Source organism: Hyaena hyaena, unplaced genomic scaffold (genome assembly GCF_003009895.1).
Source record: "Hyaena hyaena isolate Hyena2069 unplaced genomic scaffold, ASM300989v1 scaffold_49, whole genome shotgun sequence".
Taxonomy (NCBI): Eukaryota; Metazoa; Chordata; class Mammalia; order Carnivora; family Hyaenidae; genus Hyaena; species Hyaena hyaena.
In genome coordinates this window covers 2,562,305-2,583,841 of record NW_024080681.1, presented here as the reverse complement: position 1 = coordinate 2,583,841, position 21,537 = coordinate 2,562,305, and the positions used below count along the sequence as shown (strand labels likewise).

At 35.8% G+C, this 21,537-nt stretch overlaps 1 protein-coding gene across 5 annotated transcripts in view; it reads right to left on the bottom strand.

The window, feature by feature from the left end:
- Positions 1 to 3,523: 3,523 nt before the first annotated feature.
- The window catches only part of RNF111 (ring finger protein 111), a 90,658-nt gene continuing 72,644 nt past the window's right edge, over positions 3,524 to 21,537 (bottom strand). For 2 of the 5 annotated variants that reach the window (XM_039230594.1, XM_039230595.1), the window contains exons 7-14: positions 19,506 to 19,764; positions 15,362 to 15,710; positions 13,558 to 13,710; positions 12,468 to 12,594; positions 9,500 to 9,592; positions 8,608 to 8,703; positions 6,942 to 7,069; positions 3,524 to 5,168 (exon numbers count right to left, since the gene is read on the bottom strand). In XM_039230594.1, coding sequence (XP_039086525.1) covers positions 5,051 to 5,168; positions 6,942 to 7,069; positions 8,608 to 8,703; positions 9,500 to 9,592; positions 12,468 to 12,594; positions 13,558 to 13,710; positions 15,362 to 15,710; positions 19,506 to 19,764 — 1,323 coding nt within the window. In that variant the 3' untranslated portion in view covers positions 3,524 to 5,050. The remainder of the gene's footprint in view (positions 5,169 to 6,941; positions 7,070 to 8,607; positions 8,704 to 9,499; positions 9,593 to 12,467; positions 12,595 to 13,557; positions 13,711 to 15,361; positions 15,711 to 19,505; positions 19,765 to 21,537) is intronic. The other 3 variants (XM_039230597.1, XM_039230598.1, XM_039230599.1) reach the window with 3 other exon arrangements.

The window sequence follows — 21,537 nt, the reverse complement described above, 5'->3', positions numbered from 1 at the left end:
ACCACCTAAAGCAAAACTTATTTAGCAGTTTGTACTCAAGATTCAGCAGAGCCCACAATGAAAATCAGCATTTAGTGAATCCATTTCATCCTCTGTAGTGATGATAAATAAGAGATATGCAGTTTGTTGGGGCTAATCAAAAGCATCTACTGGAAACCCATACCTTCCACATGCTCTCTCAGTGATAGCTATTAGCCTAAAAATAAGCCTCTAGGAAGCTAATACGATATAGGCAATTCAGTGGTATGTGCTTAATTAACATTTAATAGGTACCAGGTTGCTGCATAACACAATTTGGTGAGGAGAAAAATTAGGGGAGAATGAGAAATTCTCCATAAAATTTTCCTTTAGATCAGAGAGGGAATATGGTTTGATATCACTTGCCAATTCTGATCCCCTGGCAATGGCTGCCTAAAATAAAGCACTGAATGGTACGGATGGGCAACTATGTCCTTGTGTGACTGCAAGAGAATGGAAGAAGGCCAATGTGCCAGGAATCCTCTATCCCTTGAGTAGAAGAAAAATTGCAACCCATCAAAGAATGTCTAAAGAGGATTGTTCTTTCTTATCTAGTAATTAGCTTCTTGGACTCAGAAAGATTAGAGAGAACACTGATCTATGGTCCAGCACCATGCTATGCTACCATTTGTTATCAAGGTCAAGGGTAGTTGTTTTGCATGGAAAGGGCCTAAGTGTCCATAAACTGATGAATGGATCAAGAAGGTATGGTTTATCTATACAATGGAATACTACATGGCAATGAAAAAGAATGAAATCTGGCCATGGGTAGCAACATGGATGGAACTTGAGGGTGTTATGCTGAGTGAAATAAGTCAGGCAGAGAAGGACAGATACCAGATGTTTGCATGCAGAGGTGGATTAGGAGGAACTTAACAAAGGACCATGGGGGAGGAGCAGGGGAAAAATAGTTGGGGAGAGGGAGGGAGGCAAACCATGAGAGACTCCAGAATGGTGAGAACAAACTGAGGGCTGATGGGGACGGGAGAGAGGGGAAGGGGGTGATGGGCATGGAGGAAGGCACTTGTTGGGATGAGCACTGGGTGTTATATGGAAACCCACTTGACAGTAAACTATTTAAGAAAAAAAAAGAAGAAATCCATTAAGTTAAAAAGAAAAAAGGGTAGTTGTTTTGGGTGGTAAAGGTGGAATGCAGTGAGCATTGGGAGAACTTATATTCTTAATATAAGTATACTACATGCAAAGCTCTTTGCACTTATCTCATTTAATTCTAATTAACAACCTAGTCTTATAGATGAGAAACATGAGGTTCAGAAAGCCTAGGTTGTTCAAAGCTGCACAATTCAAAGCCCTTGTCCGTCTGACATCAAAGCTTATATACTTTTCACAACTCCAAAAATCATTTATGTGTCCTGTGAATTTGTATAGAATACTTAGGACAGAGAGGAGATTGTGCTCAGTAAGCCCAACCACAAAATTGGCAACATTTTTCTTAGAGACAAATAGTTGTTTTGGGAATATAGTTGGCCTTTGTATGTCATATGTATTATATACTATATTACAAAAAAGTAAGCAAGAGAAAAGAAAATGTTAAGAATATCATAGGGGTGCCTGAGTCGCCCAGGTGCCCCTAAGTATACGACTTTGGCCCAGGTCATGGTCTCATGGTTTGTGAGTTAAAGCCCCACGATGGGCTCTGTGTGCTGACAGCTCAGAGCCTGGAGCCTGGAGCCTGCTTTGGATTCTGTGTCTCCTTCTCTCTCTGCCCCTCCCCCACTCACACTATGTATCTCTCTCTCTCTCTCTCTCTCAAAATAAATAAAGGTTTAAAAAAATTAAAAGAATATCAAAAAGATGCCTGGATGGCTTAATTGGTTAAGTGTCCAACTTTGGATTTTGGCTTGGGTCATGATCTCCTGGTTCGGGAGATCAAGCCCCGCGATGGGCTCCGTGCTAACAGCCTGGAACCTGCTTGGGATTCTCTCTCTTTCTCTGCCCCTCCCCAACTGGTGAGCACACTATCTTTCTCAAAATAACTTAAAAAAAAAAAAGAGTATCATAAAGATAATAAGAAATAAAATAAAGAACACAAGGAAGAGAAAATACATCTATTATGCTGTACTTACTGAAAACATCCATGTGTAAGTCAGTGGGCCTGTGCCGTTCAAACCCATGGTGTTCAAGGGCCAACTGTCATTCTTAACTCAAGAAAATTACTGAAAATGATTGAATCTATAACTGAGAGAAGATAGTTCAACCTTGATATATCTAATATTGTGACATATGAAGTCTTTTTTTTTTAAGATTTTTAAAAGTAATCTCTACACCTAATGAGGGGCTCAGGCTCACCACCCTGAGATGAAGGGTCACATGCTCTACCAACTGAACCAGCCAGGTGCCCCATCAAGTCTTGAATAAGTAAAAAATTCACTGTGTTTCCAGAGGAGTTGGGAGGTAAGTTAGAAATCAGGATGTAGTTTCTATAGAATTAAGCTATTCTCATTTATGAAAAATAGTGAAAATTTCAGAGCCCAGATTTCAATTTTAGTGTTAACAAATGTTAGTTTTCTGTATGTCAAACTGTTACAGATGAAGTGTTTTAGCAGCTAAAATAAAGTCACCAGAATAAGAAAAATGTTTCAAATATCAGTTTATCACTTGCATATTAACAACAATAAAAATAAGAATTTTCTGACAAAAGAATTTTAGTTCTAAAGTATTTGGACAGCTATCACTGAAGTTTTCATTTTGACATAAGATGCAGCAGGATATGGAAGACACCAAAACAAAGCACAAAAGTTATATTAAAAATTACTTCCTCCTTACTTGGCTCATTACTAATCACATTTTCTGTAACTAATTACAGTAGCTTACTAAGCTCCTGCATTAACAACCCAGGTTTATGCCATAAATACCTGTATTAAATAAACTTTTAAAGTAATAATGCTCTATCCACATTAAAAAAAAAATTCAGTAGCAATTATAAAACAGGTCAACAGGTAGTCGTGCATCTAAATCTGATGTAATATTAAAAAATAGAGAAATCTATCTGTTCGTCTTGTGTTTTAGGGAACATCAAGAGGACTCAATTGTACAGAATCCTCCCCATCTAGAGATCTTCCTCCCTTGGCAGTGACCCTGGGTTTTCCAGTGCAAAGTCCTACACCCATCGCAGGCTACTCGAAGACAGGCTACTTGCTCTCTTCCCCAGTAAGGTGGCAGGCATAGGCCACTGTCACTCTTTCTGTCTCCTTCCTCTACCCTTCTACAACTGCAGCCTAATCATCAAAAGTATTCTTTTTTAAAAAATGTTATTTTCTATCCAAATTTCTTAACCATAGTCCATCCTCCACCTCTACACATAACCATGTTGCCGCCTGTTGATACTGACAAATACTACAATGTAACATTACTAATACAGAAAAGGCAAATAGCCATAAATGAATACAAAAAGTATGCAAATGTCAACTTGAGTGAGATCACTATTTTGAACTCCAAGATGTTTAATATAAACTGTTTTATAAAACTAATTATGAAACACAAAGACAATAGAAATATAAGTTATTTATTAATCAATCCACTTACAAAGCAGGTGGCTTAATGCAAGCTTATTGACATCTTCACATATGATCCATGGGAACATGTCTTCCACATACAGACAGTGACATTACTGACTGATGCATTTGCAATCTGGGGCATATTAAGCATATTTAGACAAATAAAATTAGGCTATCCTGTATATGAAAGTATCTTGATAATATGCATCCTGAAGTGGATTAAAACTTTCTCCAAAGGAGAAATGTTAGTACGTTAACTTAACTTTATATTCTATATTATGCAGTAAATCTTAACTATAGAAATTAAAAATTTTAAATCAGTGATCGACTCTTGGTAATGTATGAAGTGGGCGTCTAAAACCAGAGCAACAGTAGGTTTGTGCCTCACAGTATCTGCAGATTTACTGTTTTCAAGTTTAAAGAGAAATAAAACAAGAGACATGTAGATTCAGCTGACTTTATTTATCTTTAAACTAATAAAATCCCTTAAAAGTGATCCTGGGACCTTTAGAAATTCTATGAATGCATAGATACCTGCCAATGACTGCAATTCTAACTCCTGACTGAATGTGTTTATTACAAAATCAATGTTAAGCAGATATCATTACTGTAACGTGCTTAGCAGAAGACTGAACAAAATTCTACATGTCTTCTTCAATTTCCCTAAAATTTTGTTAAATCTGCAAGTATGTACAATCCAGCTAATTGAAGTTAATATTTAGTGTTCATCAGAGCTGTTTCACAGCAGCAAAAAACTGAATTAGGGAAATAAAGTTCTAAACGATGTAGGAAAAAGATAAATACAATCAGAACAGCAGTCTATATGTATGATATCGATATTCAACTCTATCTGCGTTGTGCTGAAAGGAAAACGATACACCAAGAACATGTCTATTGATCACTCTGGTGATGTGAATACCACCTGCATCTGATTGAATATGGTTTGTATTCTGTTCCCAGTATTAAGGATGGTATTTAACTCAGAACTCCATATTGTAAATATACAGCAGCCATTTTGTCCTAATTAAGGAATGTCTTAATACACAATATTATCATTTTCTAGAGGATCTTTATACATTAAACTAAGCACATGATTGATTAAATTAAAGGTTAGTAATGGATAAAAAAAAATTCATAATTCTCAAGACCTGATACTATGTAAAAAACAAAAAGACCACAAAATTCTACTTACTAAAGCAGCTAATCTTGCCTGCAAGTTTAGGGTCACAAGCCCATAATATGTGCAAAGAAATGCAATACAAAGAACCATGCAAAAATACAGTAAAATGATACAGGAAAAATGTCAAATCTAGAAAAAAAAAAAGCTTTTATAAATACATCATACTCAACTGTATACATAAACTGTAGGTCTAGCATTAGTTGTACCATATAGCAGAGCCACACTCTAAGTTCAAGGCTTCCAAATCTGCGCAGGTAAGTCACGCCATCTTTGGTTGACTGCAGTACCAGGAGGATGGGAATGAGAGGGAGGGCAAGAGTTCGGAGACATGGTGTCAACTTTCACTTGGCAGCTGGGCCTCAATGTCCACTCTGCATATGGGGCACTTCTTATTGGTGATCAACCACTGGTCAACACACACTTGGTGGAAAAGGTGCATACAGGGAAGGCGTCTATTACAGGCAAATGAAACAAAAAGCAGAAATTACGAAAGTGAATTTCATGACAACTACATGTGGTGTTTATTTTTAAATAAATGATAACGTAGTAATTCATGAGTGTTTTGTAGTTAGCAGGCATCCTTCCCTTTTGTAAAAAACAAACACACAACACATACACAACCTCTCTAATGAGTTATACCTATATTAAAATTAACACTTTGGGCAACATAATGTATGAATGACCACAATAATTAACGGTCACAGCTATGAAACCAAAGTATATAAAATCTTTAGAATTTTAAGAACAACAATTACTCTGGCAATTATTCTGATATGGTTTCTATACATGAGCTGCCAACACAGAGGCTGGCAGTAAGTTCCCTGTTACATAATACTGCAAATATATTTTTAATCTCAAATCACTGTATTTATACAGCACTTTAAAAAACGTATTTCATTTACTTCTCTCTCCAAAACATTAGAGTTCATATTGTAAATATAGCATGTCATACTAATCAAGAAATGTCTTAATATGCAAATATTGTTTTCTATCTAGAGGATCTTTATACCTTAAACTTGAGTACCTTACTGAGTAAAGACTAATAATACTGTTTTCATGGGATAATTATTAAATCCACCTAATACTATCCTACTCCTTTAAAGGTAGGTTAATCTGTTTTGTAATATATTTGCATTATCAAACCATGTTGTCTATTTTGAAATTAATACATTATATGTCAGTTATATCTCAATAAAAAAATTAGTGGAAAAAATAAAAATTGGTTAAGAAGTTAAATGTACTACACTAAGTTATCAATTAGAATCTGACAAAGCTTCCAGGCAATACAGGATAATATTAAATCTAAGTGAACAGTGAGAGAAAAGTTACTGACTTAACAGAGTCCATTTGTACTTCCATCCACTGTTAAAAGAGTTATCATACATTTTCAGACTTCCTAATATTTTATAAAATTAGTAGCTAAAAAGAAGCGTTCCAATTACTGCTTGAACAGGATTGTCGATGCTGTAAAAACAACTACCTTCTACCATTTATAAACCTTCATCGGAAATCCAGTGGTCTAAAATATCCTCATATGTGGTAAGGCACCAACTGTTCATAATATTTTTTGTCTCCACCGCCAATTGAAGAAGTATGATAAAGTTATTCTTATTAATTAGGGCAACAATATTATCATACAGTGCTGTTATGTATGTTTCAGAACTTGTTTCATATGGCATTATGTTACATTAGAAAAATCAAAATAGGAACAATTACTCAAGAGATTATAAAAAGGAAATACCTAAAATTAACAGTAGGTTAGCACAGTAACATTTCTAAATTGTGCAGCTGCAAGAAGAGAATATTCCTATAAGCTGAGGGGAAATTTTAGGACAAAGCTGATTTATAAAAGATGCCATTAAGACAAATTGCATGGAGCTAATGGGGACTGCCCTCTTTAAGCTTCGGGGAATACAGTAATATAACTGCCATAGCCTCCAAAGCCTCCAAATTTTCCTTTCTGCAAGGTTTACAGAAGACAATTTGACCACAAAATGGCCCCGGCAAATCTTGTTGTGCTGTGTATTTCCCACTGCCACCCCTTTGTTGGTGATATGGAAACCCTGGTCTTTCTATTCTTCCACTCACTGGAAGGGAATTCTACACATCAGATAGGGGTAATGGCGTCTGCCAGCAGCAATCTTTATTTGGTTTCTTGCCTACTTTCAAATCAAATCTCTCGTACAGTTCTGACAACAGATTTTAGATAATTAATGTCTAGTTACCTCACATCTTCACCTTCCTCTAAAATAGACAAACAGATAGTACATTTTTCCTCTGTGTCTTCCTCAGTCCCTTCTTCCCCATCTTGTTTGCAGTGCAGTTTCCTCTGTGAGAACCAATCAGTTGTTACCTTATTAGTAGAGATGACATTATTGAACAACTGAGTAAAGTCTGTGTTTATTTGAAAAACAAAAACAAAACAAAACCACACATTCACACCCACAACTTATTTCCCAGGTACAGCCGTCATGATTTAATGGAGGAATTAAGTGACTATCACCACCTGTTCTTTTAAGATCTTTAAACAGCATCAAAAGCAAAAGCAAATGTAACAGAAAGTCATTAGTTTGAATTCATTAGTTTTTTTTTAAATGAGTATCTATTTTTTTTAATGTTTTTTATTTCTGAGAGAGAGAGAGAGACAGCGTGAGCAAAGGAGGGTCAAAGAGAGAGGGAGACACAGAACATGAAGCAGGCTCCAGGCTCTGAGCTAGCTGTCAGCACAGAGCCCGACGCGGGGCTTGAACCCACGAACCGTGAGATCATGACCTGAGCTGAAGTTGGACGCTTAACCAACTGAGCCACACAGGCGCCCCTGAATTCATTAGTTTCTAAAATTTTTAACCCACAATTAGGAGGATATATAAGATGAGCTCTATTTTTGTCCCATCATGAATACAGTTAAATAAATTTTATCTTACTAATGAATGGTTCAAATAATATCCAAATAAATTAATGCTAATTAGTCGTTAGCTTACATAGTTGAAAGGACTTAAATTTAATGGTAACACGTCACTAATACTCTTGGAAAACAGACAAAAAATACAAAGGCAGCAATTTTCATACTTTATTATTCTCTGTATATCATAGGACATTGTTGTTTGTTGAAAGAAACTTACAATGTCTGCTCCTTAACTTCTAGATAGACTACTACACATAGGAGTTGAGGGTAGAATATAAAAAATGTAGATTAAATGTCCACATAAGTCACAAGCTAAATAATGGTACTGCCATATGATAAAGTTTTGTGTAAGCTCTTAAAAAAGAATATGGGTGACCTGTGAATGCTGAAAGAGGAGGAAAAGAAAATGTGCAAAACTGTGTGCATACCATCCACTTTGTGTTATTTTTGAAAGAGAAAGAAAAACACACATACATATGCACATGATTGCAAATGCATAAAAATATCTGGAACATTACCTAAGAAATCCTTAACTTTGATTTTTCTTCTGGGAAGGAAGACTGGGGACAGCAGGGTAAGAACTTCAAGTATATATTTTAGGCTTTCAGTTAAAAAAATGTTTTTTAATGTTTATTTAGTTTTGAGAGAGAGAAAGAGAGAGGAAGAGAGAACACAAGTCGGGGAGGGGAGAGGGAGAGGGAGACACAGAATCCAAAACAGGCTCCAGGCTCTGAGCTGTCTGCACAGAGCGCAATGCAGGGCTCAAACTCATGAACTGCACGATCATGACCTCAAGCTGAAGTCAGACACTTAACCAACTGAACCACCCAGGCAACCGAGGCTTTCAATTTTTTAAAAAAACTGTATGTGTTGTTTGGGTAATAAATAATATGGTTGCTAGATTTCACAATCTCAAAAAAGGTCCATAATATTAAATCTTATGCATTTCAATAATAATATAGACACTTCACAGAATAAATTCTTACCTTTTTATATTTATGTGGATATGTACATCTTTCAATTGTCCCCTGGGATGCACCACGATTCACATTTCCTAATCTTTCTTCCAAATGTATCAGTTCCTGAAGGTAAAGGATAATTAGTATTAAAAGCCAGGATGATTATTTCTTGAACAGCACTTTTACCATTGTAAGAGCAATTAAGTCCCATATTTATAAACCTGCAATATAAATACAGTGTTCAAAAAATCATATATGGTAAGGCAAATCGTTAATTCTTCTCTCAGCCAGCTGAAGTGGTTTGGCAAAGTCATCTTTACAGATTAGAGCAACATATTACTACATGGCACTGTTTGAGTCAGTAGGTATGAATGCCACAAGAAGATGAAATCATTGTAAATACAGAAACAAATCAAACAATAGTTCCCTGACTCCAACTTCCAAACTAACATGAAGAACAAAACTTCAAATCATATTCAAATAATTTGTTCTTCCTGAAAATTCAAACAAGACAGTTAGCTATAAACCAAATTAGTTGGGTTTTTTTTCCCTCCAGTGATGCTTCTCTAAAAATGAGCTTAGTCAAAAGCAGTAAGATTCCCCTACCCCCAATTTAATGGTATAAAGTTCTTTATCTGATATTTATACTGATTTGATTAATAAATTTCTATTTTCGTTTATATTAGGTAATTTGCATTTACTCATCTTTAACTATTTGGGTAACTTGTGATACTAAGGTAAATATCACTTATAAGTCTTTCTGTGACAGCCCCCAGAAGCAGTCTCAGCAATTCAGGTCCCCAGCCATCATCGCACTCCTGTTCAATTCTTAATACTAAGAATACATATATTCTCTCTCTACATTAAAGACAGGGCTAAAGACACTTTCGCAAATTATCTCATTACTTTTATTACACACCTCAAAATTGCCCCTGAAAGGACCTCGGAATGATGTTCCATCCAATCCTGATGAAATGTAACGAATATGAGGATAGCCTGCCATGTCAGGAACCTATTTTAATAGAAGAGATAGGCTAAATCAAGAGTAGGCTCAAGTTTAACACACTAAGCAACTGAGACATTCAGTTCTCTCCAGCTAGTCACAAAATTCAACTTCAGTAAGTATACATAACTGCAAGTAAGCGCTCTGTAAGGATTAGGTTCCTCTTCAAATATAATCTCGTAGAATAGCACTTAAAATATAATCAGAAAAAAAAAAAGAGAATAGCTGTTCCACGAGTTAACAGGTTTCTTATACCTGTTTTATTGTGCACAAAGACACCTAAATAGAAAATACCCAAAGTTAAGACTGCTGCTCTTAGTAGCCTAACAGCATAAAGACTAAAATTTTCATAAAATTTTGTCACTTTCAGAGAGCTTTATGAAACCATAGTAAGAAATCAGAATGCAGAGAATTTTCCAATAAAACTATTTCCCTTTCTCTAACTTCCTAATGGCCACAGGTATCCTCCTCCTTTTTTTTGTTTGGTTTTGTTAGTGAAAGTTATTTTTTTTTAATGTTTTATTTTCTTTTTGAGACAGAGAGAGTGCAGGGGAGGGCAGAGACGAGAGGTGGACAGAAGATCCAAAGTAGGCTCTGAGCTACAACAGCAAGCACACCGTGGGGCTTGAACTCACGAACCATGAGATCATAACCTGAGCCAAAGTCAGAAGCTCAATCAACTGAGCCACCCAGGTGCCCGTTAGTGAAAGCATTAATAGTGTTTTCTAATTTTTTCATTACTCATCGATCCTTTGTGAATTTGCCTACTTGATAAAATTTATTTGTAACTCCAAAATTAATACCTGTGCTCTCTAAATCATTCGTGGACATGCACACAGTAGCAAAAAATTTCAGTTTCCCTGTTCCCAGTGAGGTTAGAACAAGGCTCTGCCTTTTTTTTTTTTTTTTTCAGTTCTTACACTTTAAACATGGGTCTTTTTTGTGGTCTATTTAGTGCCATGTTTTCCACATTTTTGTGCACTGGTGACTTTGTTATTTAAAATGGCCACAAGCATAATGCTTAAATGCTAGTTAGTGTCCCTAAGTGCAAGAAGGCTGTGATACGCCTTATGGACAAAACGAGTGGAGATAAGCTTCATTCAGGCTTGAGTTTTATTTGCCATGAGCTCTATGTTAACAACTCAATAATATATATCAAATAAGGTGTCTTTAAATCATAATGGACATCAAAACAAGATTATGTATTGACTGGCTGTTGTGTGACCAGAGGTTTGCAGTGACCTAACTTTGCATTTACCACAAGAAAACTGGCTCTACTGACTCAGTGTTTGCACAACTCTATAAAATGTAACTACATGCTTAACAAGAGTAGACTGGGAGCACCTGGGTGGCTCAATCAGTTAAGCATGACTTTGGCTCAGGTTGTGATCCAGCACTTTGGGAATCTGAGCCCCACACTGGGCTCTGTGCTGACAGCTCAGAGCCTGGAGCCTGCTTTGCATTGTGTCTGTCTCCCTCGCTCCCTGCCCCTCTCCTACTTACATTCTGCCTCTTGTGCTCTCAAAAATAAACATACATTAAAAAAGTTAAAAAAAAAAAAAAGAGTAGACTGTATTAGGAAAGCAAGATTCTAGGATAGAGTACCACTGTTCCATCTTTATTTTTTTAAGTTTATTTATTTTGAGAGAGAGAGAGAGAGTACAAACAGGAGAAGGGGCAGAGAGGGAAAGAGAGAATAATCCCTAGCAGGTTCTGTGCTGGCAGCACAGAGCCCAACATGGGGCTCAATCTCACAACTGTGAGATCATGACCTGAACTGAAATTAAGAGTCGGATGCTCAACTGACTGAGCCACCCAAGGGGCCCCTAGTCTTTCATCTTTATAAAATCTCCAATATTATTTTTTAGTCAGCTTCCACTGAACCACAGCATGCTTTTAGCAAGTTTATAGCTTTAAAAGACAATTCATACATGGCAAAGAATTTAAAATAAGCAGTAACTTTTAACCTTCAAATAGATTGTTTAAATATCTGCAACTTTCCTTATAATCAAAATCAATACTACCCACCTCTCAGCAGATAACCCAACCTCCTCCACATCTCTACGGAAAATAAAAAATCAGAAAGGAACTCCTACTCCTCAAAGTATTTATGTCTGCACTTACCCTATAAACCTTCCTTAGTCTCCTTTGTTCCTCAGTCCCAGTTTCTTTGTTATTGCCGAGTGATCCCCATGCCCAAGATCTAGAAATACCAACTTACTTGGAGTTCCTTGTGCTTATGCTGTTTGACAGCTCCTTACCACTGTATAGAGGTATAACCACTGTAAGAGGACTGCTCCCAATTCCAAAGCCTGGGTCGCAGGTATGAGAGAGCGTCCTGGAAACCGTTTCCACAGGGTCTTTACCCCCACAAGACAAAACAACTCCCTACTGTGTACCACTTTTATAACCTGTAGGTATTATGAATAGCAAATTCAATCTACTTTTGCTGAACTTGTTCTGTAGAACTCAAATTGGTACTGACAAGAGCTGAATCTGTTCAAATCAGAGAATTAGTATAGTCTTTCTGCAGATCAGAAAATAAAGAATGAATGCATCAGCAGAGAACCATTAGCAGTTATGACAAAATAAAGCATATGTCCTAGGGACAGTGGATCAAGATTATCATCTTGGTATAGAAGAAAAACCTTGGTCATTTTTTATATTAAGGAGAGTACATTTCACAATGCAAATACAAATACAGATTTTAATTTATCTATTATCTTTTTATAGCACAATTTCAATCTAATAAGAATTCTCAAATTCTATTAAAACACCTATATTGACTAGTAACATTTAAAAAAATTTCCAACAAATTTAATTTAGAAAAGGAACAATACTTTTAGAAGGAGAATAAGTCAGAATTTTGACATTTTTCTTTTACCATTAAAGGAAGAGCTCCTAGTTGTAAGTGATGAAGTCGAGGTGGCGCATGGTAATGGGCCAAGTGAGGGTGCAGCGCGCCAGGCGTGTAAGTGGCTGCAGTCACTCCAGCTTCAATCCCCAGCTCCCTGACGAAGGAGGAGAGAGCACTTAAACATCTAGCCATCCTTATAGTGTCTTTATTATCAACAGAAATGGGGGAGCATGTTTACATTTTTTAAAGTAAAATTTCTTAACTGACATAGCTGAGAAAAAGATAATTTAGCCACAAAGATTTAACTAATAATTTCAAATTCATTTCAGCAATTAAAAGTCAAAAATTCAATTTTGTGACTATGAGAAGCAAAGCATTTGTACTCAGTTTCACATCCTAAAAAGGAAGGAAATATAATGAATGACCCTTTAAGGTCCCTTCAAATCTAAAAGTCTGATTCTTCTTGAGGAACATACAAGATATAGAGTTTAGTTTTCCGGTTTATATGAATGCTACAGATGCTCCCAGGGCTTTTGTTTGTTGGAAAATTAGGAGAGCAAACATTTCTATACCTTTTAAAGCAAAGGCAAAAAAATTCTAGAAAGAGTAAAATGGGTAAATGCCAAATTTTCACTTTTTTATTCTCATTTTATGTTTTGCCTCAAATATCATTGTGGATCAAGATCTCAGAAAGATCCAGGAAGAAAAATTAATGTAAATCTGCTTCCGTTTCTCGCCTAGGAGGATGCCGGCTGGATTTCCCTTGTCAAAAAGCCAGGGTTAGAGGTGGCAAAGCAGATCTGAGTACAAAGGCGGTGGGGGGTGGGGAGGTGGATAAGGACGTTGTGAAAGTAAGATCCATTTAGGGAGTTAACTTTAATGGCAGATACTTCTGAAAAACAGTAACAAAAAAGCTCTACTCCCATTTGACATGGTTCTCTGTCCCAGAACTCAAGTTCCTCTTTCCACTCCAAGTTTCTATAACTTGCCTCACAGCTATGCTGGAATTCAGCCTCTCCACATCACCGTTCTCTATGGCATTCCACTACAAAGCATCTGTTCTGACAGTTTTACCACAGGCTCCTGAGCACAACTTTGAAATAAACAAGATACTGACCAGGCAGATCTCTCTGGAGCCTGTCGAGGATGTGAGGACATAGTCTGAGGCACATGAATATGATGCCCATGACCATAGTTTGGATGCATCCTATGTGGATGGGGTGGGGGCCGTTCATGTGCCCGCCTGGAAACACAGAACACAAAAAGACCACTGGAAATAATTGAATAATTGGTTATTTCTTAATGTAGAAAAAACAATCTAGTATTATTACAAACATCTATAAATTAGTCCAAAAATTACGTCTATAATAATTATAAAAATATAGTTATCTTGATTAATAAGTAAATCAAGAAACTCTAACCCCACAAATCTCAATGCTCATTTATTACAATGCCTCCAATTCAAAAATCACCCAAGAAAAATTTTTAACATTATCTTGTATATTTTCCTTACAGCAGATATTTTAAATAGAACAAGAGGAAATGAGTGGAAACAGAATTTTAAAAATTAAACACCCCAGCAAATGCTGCAGGCACAAAATAAGGGAGGAAATGGAATATTGTGCTTTGCTTTTATACTGTAATGACATTCATCCATTTTAACAAATAAAGCTTATTCTAAGAGAAAAAACTTTTAACCTCGTGCACTGTTTTCAAACACATGCAAATACATGTTAACATATCTGGGAAACTGATATTAGCTCCATTCACAGCTTTATTCTGTATTCCAGATTATTATTTTCTTAGTCTTCAGTCAGCCACATTTATAAATGTAAACAGTCATAAAGTTCTAAACAAAAATTCCAGGTATTCATTTTTACAGTCGAATTCTTATTTTCTGTCAGTTTCTAATGTATTTACAAATTTTGCATGTTTAAGTTTAATGATTTAAAACATGTAATTTTTTCTAGATACTGGAAGATATTAATTTTAAATTGCCAACTTTCTATATAAAGAGTTACTATGTTAGCATGCCAGTAATAGCCAGAGATTCTGGAAATAACCTTACATAACTAAAGAAGAATTTATACATGTGCTAGATCATTAATTAGGTCAAGAGTTTTGCAAACAAACAAACAAAAAAGCAAAGCGTTTTGCAAACATTCTCTGAAAAGGGCCAATGGTAAATACTGCTGACTGTTTAGGCTGTATGGCCTCTACTGCAACTACTTAATTTAATCTTTGTGGTGTGAAAGAAGACACAGACAATACACAAATGAACAAGCAGGGCTGTTGGCCTATGAAACTCTATTTACAAAAACAGGCAAGCAGAATTAGAGCAATACAGTTTGCGACCATGAATTAGGAAATCATATCCTGACTTTTCAAAAGAAAACAAAAAGCTCAATTATATATAGTCTTTTCATGATGTTTGGAGAGTAAAATATTTTAATATTTAAATTTATAAATAAACTAGGTAAAGAAGACTATTTTTTTCAACGACAGTTGTTGAAAATTCTACTAGTACTCTTCTTCCCTCTGGCTGGTAACATATAATAAATCGAATTAAATCTTGGACAACTTTGTATGTTGTTCCTCTGGATCACTGATTTTAACGTGAATCTTTACTATGGGATATTCAAGAAACCAAGAAGAGACTGGTTTACAAAAATAGATGACCCTGGGTCATATTGTGAAAATGGCCTGATTTCTTTAAATAGCCTGGTATTAACTTGTTTTGTCAAGCCACCTACAGCTCAGGACAAGAAAAAGGAAGATTCTAATTAATACAGAATAACTTCCTAGAGAACTGAGGGTTCAGCCTAGTTACATCACTTCTAAAGATTTTAGTTTTAAAAACTAACAGAAATAGAAGGAAGAGGAATACGGTGTGACCGTCTTTTAAAAAACATAAAACATACGTTGGATGCTGCATCATCCTCCTCCTCTGAACTTCCATCCTCTGCATCACTTCATGAGGATGCAGTCTCTGTGCTGGAGGTGCCGTGGCTGGAATATGGTGAGAAATTGGCTGGTGTGTGGGAGGAAGATGTTGAGGGATTGGTGCGGCTGTACTGGCTAAATGAGTTGGGGGTGGGGGTGCCACAGGGTGAGATGTTGCGTGAGAAGATATCTGAGAATGGAAAGCATGTACAGGATGAGGAATAACATAATCCACTTGAGGTGGAGGCTGAGTCTGAGGAGGAGGGTTTCCATGAGAGTGGGGACAGGCAGAGGCTTGATGATGAAGTGGTCTTGTCAAAGAAGCATCTGTAAAAAAAATGTAGGCACCATGTGGTTGAGCGTCTACTGCTGTTATACATTCCTTTTGTAGTTTACAAACATATTCGTACACATTTCATTCTTATGGATACTTTATCAATGTTGAGTCTGCTCAATTCTGCTTTTGCAACCTGTTTCCTTCTTTGAACGAATAATCTTAGGTATCTTCTCATGTCAGTATATATATAGTTTTATTTCATTCACAGCTTCATAGCATTCTATTATTCTATTATAGGGATATACCAAAATTAATTAAAGAAATCGCCATTAATAAAAATGGGAAACAACCCAACGCTAAACATCTGTGTGTATGATGCCTCTTGTAATCTCTCTTTCATACATACATGCACAGGAGTGCACGCTCATGCACACACACTACTCACGGCTCTTGCAGCATAAATTCCTATAAATAGTTCTTTGAGGAAATCATTTAAAACTCAGATATCAGTTTGACAGAATATCCTTCCCAAAAGGTTACCTTAATTAATATTTCCGTGAACAGCATACAAGAGTCTGATTATCCCTAAACTACTAAAATTTTTAAATGACAATCTGAGAAAAATCTCATACTCATTAACCACTTATATTTCTTCCCAGAATATCTATTCATATTCTTATGCTGTTGTTCACCTTTTTCTCATGGACTTTTAAGTGTTCTTTCTATACATGGAAAGTTTGTCATAATAAGGTACATTTTTCCAAATTGTCTTTTGTTAATTTTATTTTACCATATGTAAGTTTTTTGCTTTTGTGAAGTCAAATGTAGAAGTAACACTTTCATAAATACTTAAATCTTGCTTTCCTCTATGATTACTAGTTATAGAGCACTAAAAAGAGGAAGGGAACTTGAAAGTTCTTCTGGACAAGACTGCAAAGATATTCTTTTATTGTCGCTCTTCTCTCTCCCAGCCCCATACCACTTTTCCTGAGCTACAGTAAGGAGACCAAGGGGCATATGTGCAAAGAATCTGCAATGGAATTAGCCTTAATAAAGATGGTTTCCTCCATTTCTTCATTCTTTATGTTTTGAAGTGGCTGCTGAAAAGTCCCTCTGAGGAATACATCTCTCTCTTACTCTAAGAGATATGCATCTTTTTGAGGTCTAAATATATGTTTGTCTCCTCCTTGGATTTTAGCCCCAATTTCTCTGTATTTGGAAGATTTTCTTAGAGTCTGGTGTGGAGGTATGGCCATTCTCTTGTTTCATGACAGAAGAATTCCCTTGAATTTTAATCCTTTTGATTCACTCCTTCATTCAGCATGAATGAATAGGTAAGCATGAACTCATTTCAGCCAGATATTCAAAAGACACCTTGTTAGCATGTATTTAAATGCATTTTTAAGTGATTTTCTAAATGTCATGTTTTCAAATCAAGGCTTTACTCCAAGAAAACTCAGTACCTGGTCATAAAAAAAGAAGTCACTATGTTTTATATTATTAGCTAGCTTTCCTCAAATTCAGAGCATTTTTTTTTCCAGTTTCAATTCAAAGTTTTCTATTTCTATATTCATTATACAAGAAACAATATTGACAAATATTACAAAATTTTAAAGTTTTGCTTCAGAATGAATCAATTTATTTAACTCTTCAGCAATTTTATTTTTCAGCTTTATTGAGATATGATTAACAAATACAATTATATTTATTTAAAGTGTACAAGATGATGATTTGACATACATATACTTTGTGAAATGATTACCACAGTCAGGTTCATTAACACATCCATTACCTCACAAGTTACCATCTTTCTTGTGTGTGGTGAAAAGTTCAGCCATTATCATAATTCACTATATATTCCAAACAAAATAGATGGCTAACCACTGTAGAAAGGTGACATTCTGCATTCCGACAGACCACTTCCCTTCCTTCTCTATTTTATGTGTTCTTGCCAGTTAAAAAAAAAGTTCTTGATATTGTTTCCCGAAAGTTCAACATGTCACTTTAACACAGCAATTGCACTCCTAGAAGTTAGCCTAAAGACAGACTGAAAAACTACAGTGTAATCATCAACATAGAACTGATTTAATACACAATGGGATATTATGAGGGTATTGAGGACAGACAGCAACCCAGATTTTTATGAGCTAATATGGAAAAAGATTAAATCTAAGATGGACTGTTAAAATTTTTTTTTAAATGAAAAAAATCAAAGAGAGGCAAATAATGTTATGATCCCACTTTTTTTTTTTAAAAAGAAGAGACATATATATACTTTTGTGTGTACAAAGAAAACTTCTGAAAGGTTTTATAAACTACAAACAGTTGCTACATTTGAGGTATTATGATGAGTGGGATGTGACAAGGGCCTTTAACTTCTCATTTATGTCATTCCATAGTTTGAACTTCTTACGATGTATACAAAGTTACTTTTATAATAAAAGTAAAACAAATTTGAAACACTTCTTTATTAGGGCAAAATGGGCTCCCTTTAAATTGTTTCAATATATTATTTTGGGGGAGGGGGCAGAAAACCACACATTTTGAGTTCCTAATAAAAAATGATCAATTAAAGGTAAATATCAATAGGTATCACAAAACAGTCTGTACATTATACCAGTGCTCATATACAGAATTTGCTCATTGGTCAATAATTTGCAAAAACTGTTTCAAAATTGGTTTTCTAACTTATACAGTACATTTTAAGTTGTATTATTGAAAAGGTAAATGATATGTCACCAGGTTTCACTGTACAAATTCTGGGCTGACTCCAGCTGTGTCTGCAAAACCCAGATTTCTAAAATTTTTGGAATGTAAGGAGAAGTCTAAATATATAAATATATAACTGAAAATTATCCCTTGCATGTAATCAGAACAAAACCAAATGTTCTTGTCAACCTCCTTGTTTACTCTTGGCAATGAGTTTTCAGTGGGTTTTTTTAAAATCAAAGTATTTATTAAATTTCCATTTGGTTATTAGCCTGTAACATAACAAAGTAGTAAATATGTGTTATGTAGCCTAAAAGTATTTCTCATTTCTTATGATACTCTGATATCTCACCGATTTCAATTCCTTTAGGAAAGCCATGTCTGGCTCTATTTAACTGTCTGCATCAAATGAATACAGAAATCTTTCTGCATTTGGGCAAGCTTTCTGTGCAGGTTTTCTCTCATCTGCCTCAGCTGACCTTCAGAATTTTTAGTCAGGGGCGTCTGGGTGGTTCAGTGGTTAAGTGTCCGACTTTGGCTCAGGTCATGATCTCACAGTCGTGGGTTCGAGCCCCACACGGACTTTGCTGACAGACTCTACCTCAGAGCCTGGAGCCTGCTTCAGATTCTTTGTCTCCCTCTCTCTCTGACCCTCCTCTGCTCAAGCTGCCTCTCTCTCTCTCTCACTCAGAAATAAATAAACATTAAAAAAAAAAACAGAATTTTTAGTCAAAACTTATTTTCCTGTGCCTAGCAACTATTACTGAACTTTCAAATTGCCTGTTATTCCTAAGGGATAAATCTCAATCACTTAAAATTTCCTTTCATAGGAATCTAAGGTGCCATTCAGTGTACTTTAATTTCATATATTTAAAATGCAAATATTAAAATGTAAGAGACAAACTATAATACTTGACTTTTTTAAACAACATCTGCCCTATGTAACTTAGAAGATGTTCTGGGAATGTGGGGTGAAGAGAAGATGAAATGGAAAGAAATACACCCCAGTCTCAGGCCAAGGAAATACTAAAAATGTACAATACAAATTAGAAGTACTGAAAGGTTATTTCATGGAGGAATGTACAATGCTTCATCTGTATGCCTTTAAGTTCTGTGCCTGTTAAATTTATACTTACAAGGAGGTGGCATATAATGTCGACATGACGACAGTGAGGCTTGCGGAGGGGGCTGGGGCTGGGGCTGCGCAACCATGCTTGATCCATAACCATCTATTGATAATGGCTGACTCGGGGCAGCAGCAGCAGCCTGATGGCCAAAGATTGCAGCTCGGGAAGAAGAAACAGGACAGCAAGGGTCAAACGCAGATGCTCCATGAAAACCACCACTTCCGTGACTTCTGATACCGTTGTTGCTCAGGTCTACTGGCAATGCCTGCTGTATAAAGAGGAACTCTATTTTATTTTTCTAAAGTTTGGTCAAAGCACTGTTTCATGTTATATTATATAAGTATTCTTAATGCAATCCAGAAAAATAGAATCTCTGAATTAAAAACTTCAAAATGGTGAAATTTTTAGTATGAAGACCTATTTAGCATAAAAAAAACCCTATGTGTATCCTGGATTGTAAAAACTGTAATGATTATATATTTATTTATTTATTTATTTTTAAATATTTTTTATTTCTTTCTAGGAGAGAGAGACAGCGTGAGCAGGGGAGGGTCAGAGAGAGAGGGAGTCACAGACTCTGAAACAGGCTCCAGGCTCTGAGCAGGCAGTCAGCACAGAGCCTGACGCGGGGCTTGAACCCACGAACCGCGAGATCATGACCTAAGCGAAAGTCGGACGCTCAACCGACTAAGCCACCCAGGCGCCCCATGATTATATATTTAAAACCTACAATCAGTTTTTAGAATTCAAGCATAAGATCATGGTACAAAATGAACAAAGGTTACTTAATATATTATTTTAAGGTCTATTTCTCTTCCATCCTCTAGATCTTACAGAGAAAGAAACTTTAAAATAATACATCCATATCCTTCTTTACCCTCAATAATTTTGATTATTAATTTAGGACTCCTTTGGAAAACACACACACCACTGAAAAGATTAAGGGCTCTAGGTAAAAACTTGTCTGTCTTGTTTCTAAATTGTATTTAACAAGCATTCAATTAAAACTCTAATAACACAAACATTATCCAAGATAACAAAACGTGTAAGATTATTCAAGATGAACTATGAGCCAGCTATGCCTCATAACCTTTTCATTTACTAAAAAATTAGAAATATGACTTTAAGAAACGTCCCTTTATAGTAAGTTGGAAAATAAACCAAAGAGTCTAGATTCCATGTCTATTCCCTAGTACTTAAGTTTTTCCCCAAAAGCATTTTGAAAAGTCCTAACTAAAACACTTTACTCCATCAAAATCTACTCTAGAGCAGATTACAAAAATAGAATTGTCTCTTTGTATAACTAATTTAAATACAAGTCTTTGCTTAGTGTTCAGGATAGCTGTAATTTTTAAAATGTAATTAAAGAAAATAATAATTTGATGTTATATATGAAATGATACACAAGAATTTTTCAATACTGGCAGCTGAGAAGCTGGAGATGAAGAAAGCAAGAGAACTGCATTGACGAGAGGCCCAGGTCACCCAGCAGCCCATAGAGGAATCATAGTGGCCTCTGTACTGGCAATGGACTCCTGACTCTGTGAAGAACAGAAACAAAAGGAGCTCTAGATGTTAAAAGGGAAGGGGAATAATGGCTCAGGAGAAGCTGTGAGAAGGTGAAAAGAAGTCCTTTCTTCTTCTCTATCACGTGTCTACAATCAAGCAAATGTTTGGGCTCTCTTTGGAGTTGGCAAAGACAATGTATGTCCCTCAATCTCAGTAATAAGGCTTAAGAACAATGCTGTAAGATCGAATTTATATCCCTTCCCTATTTTCCTATTTAAGCTAAGATTTGGCAAATGGACTAGTTTATCAACATACTATGAAGATGAGCAAATTTCCTATCTTTTTCTCCAGTCAGTGATTAAGAATGCTCCCAGAGGGTGAGTAAAGTAGGGTGAATACCCTCCTAGAAGGAAATGAGGGTAAAGTTAAAAGTAAAGAATAGAAAGAGAAGGGGAAAACAATCAACAAAGAGAACCCTCTTCATAATTCCAACAGTTCAATCAACTCTTACTCTAGAAGGAGAAGAATGGGT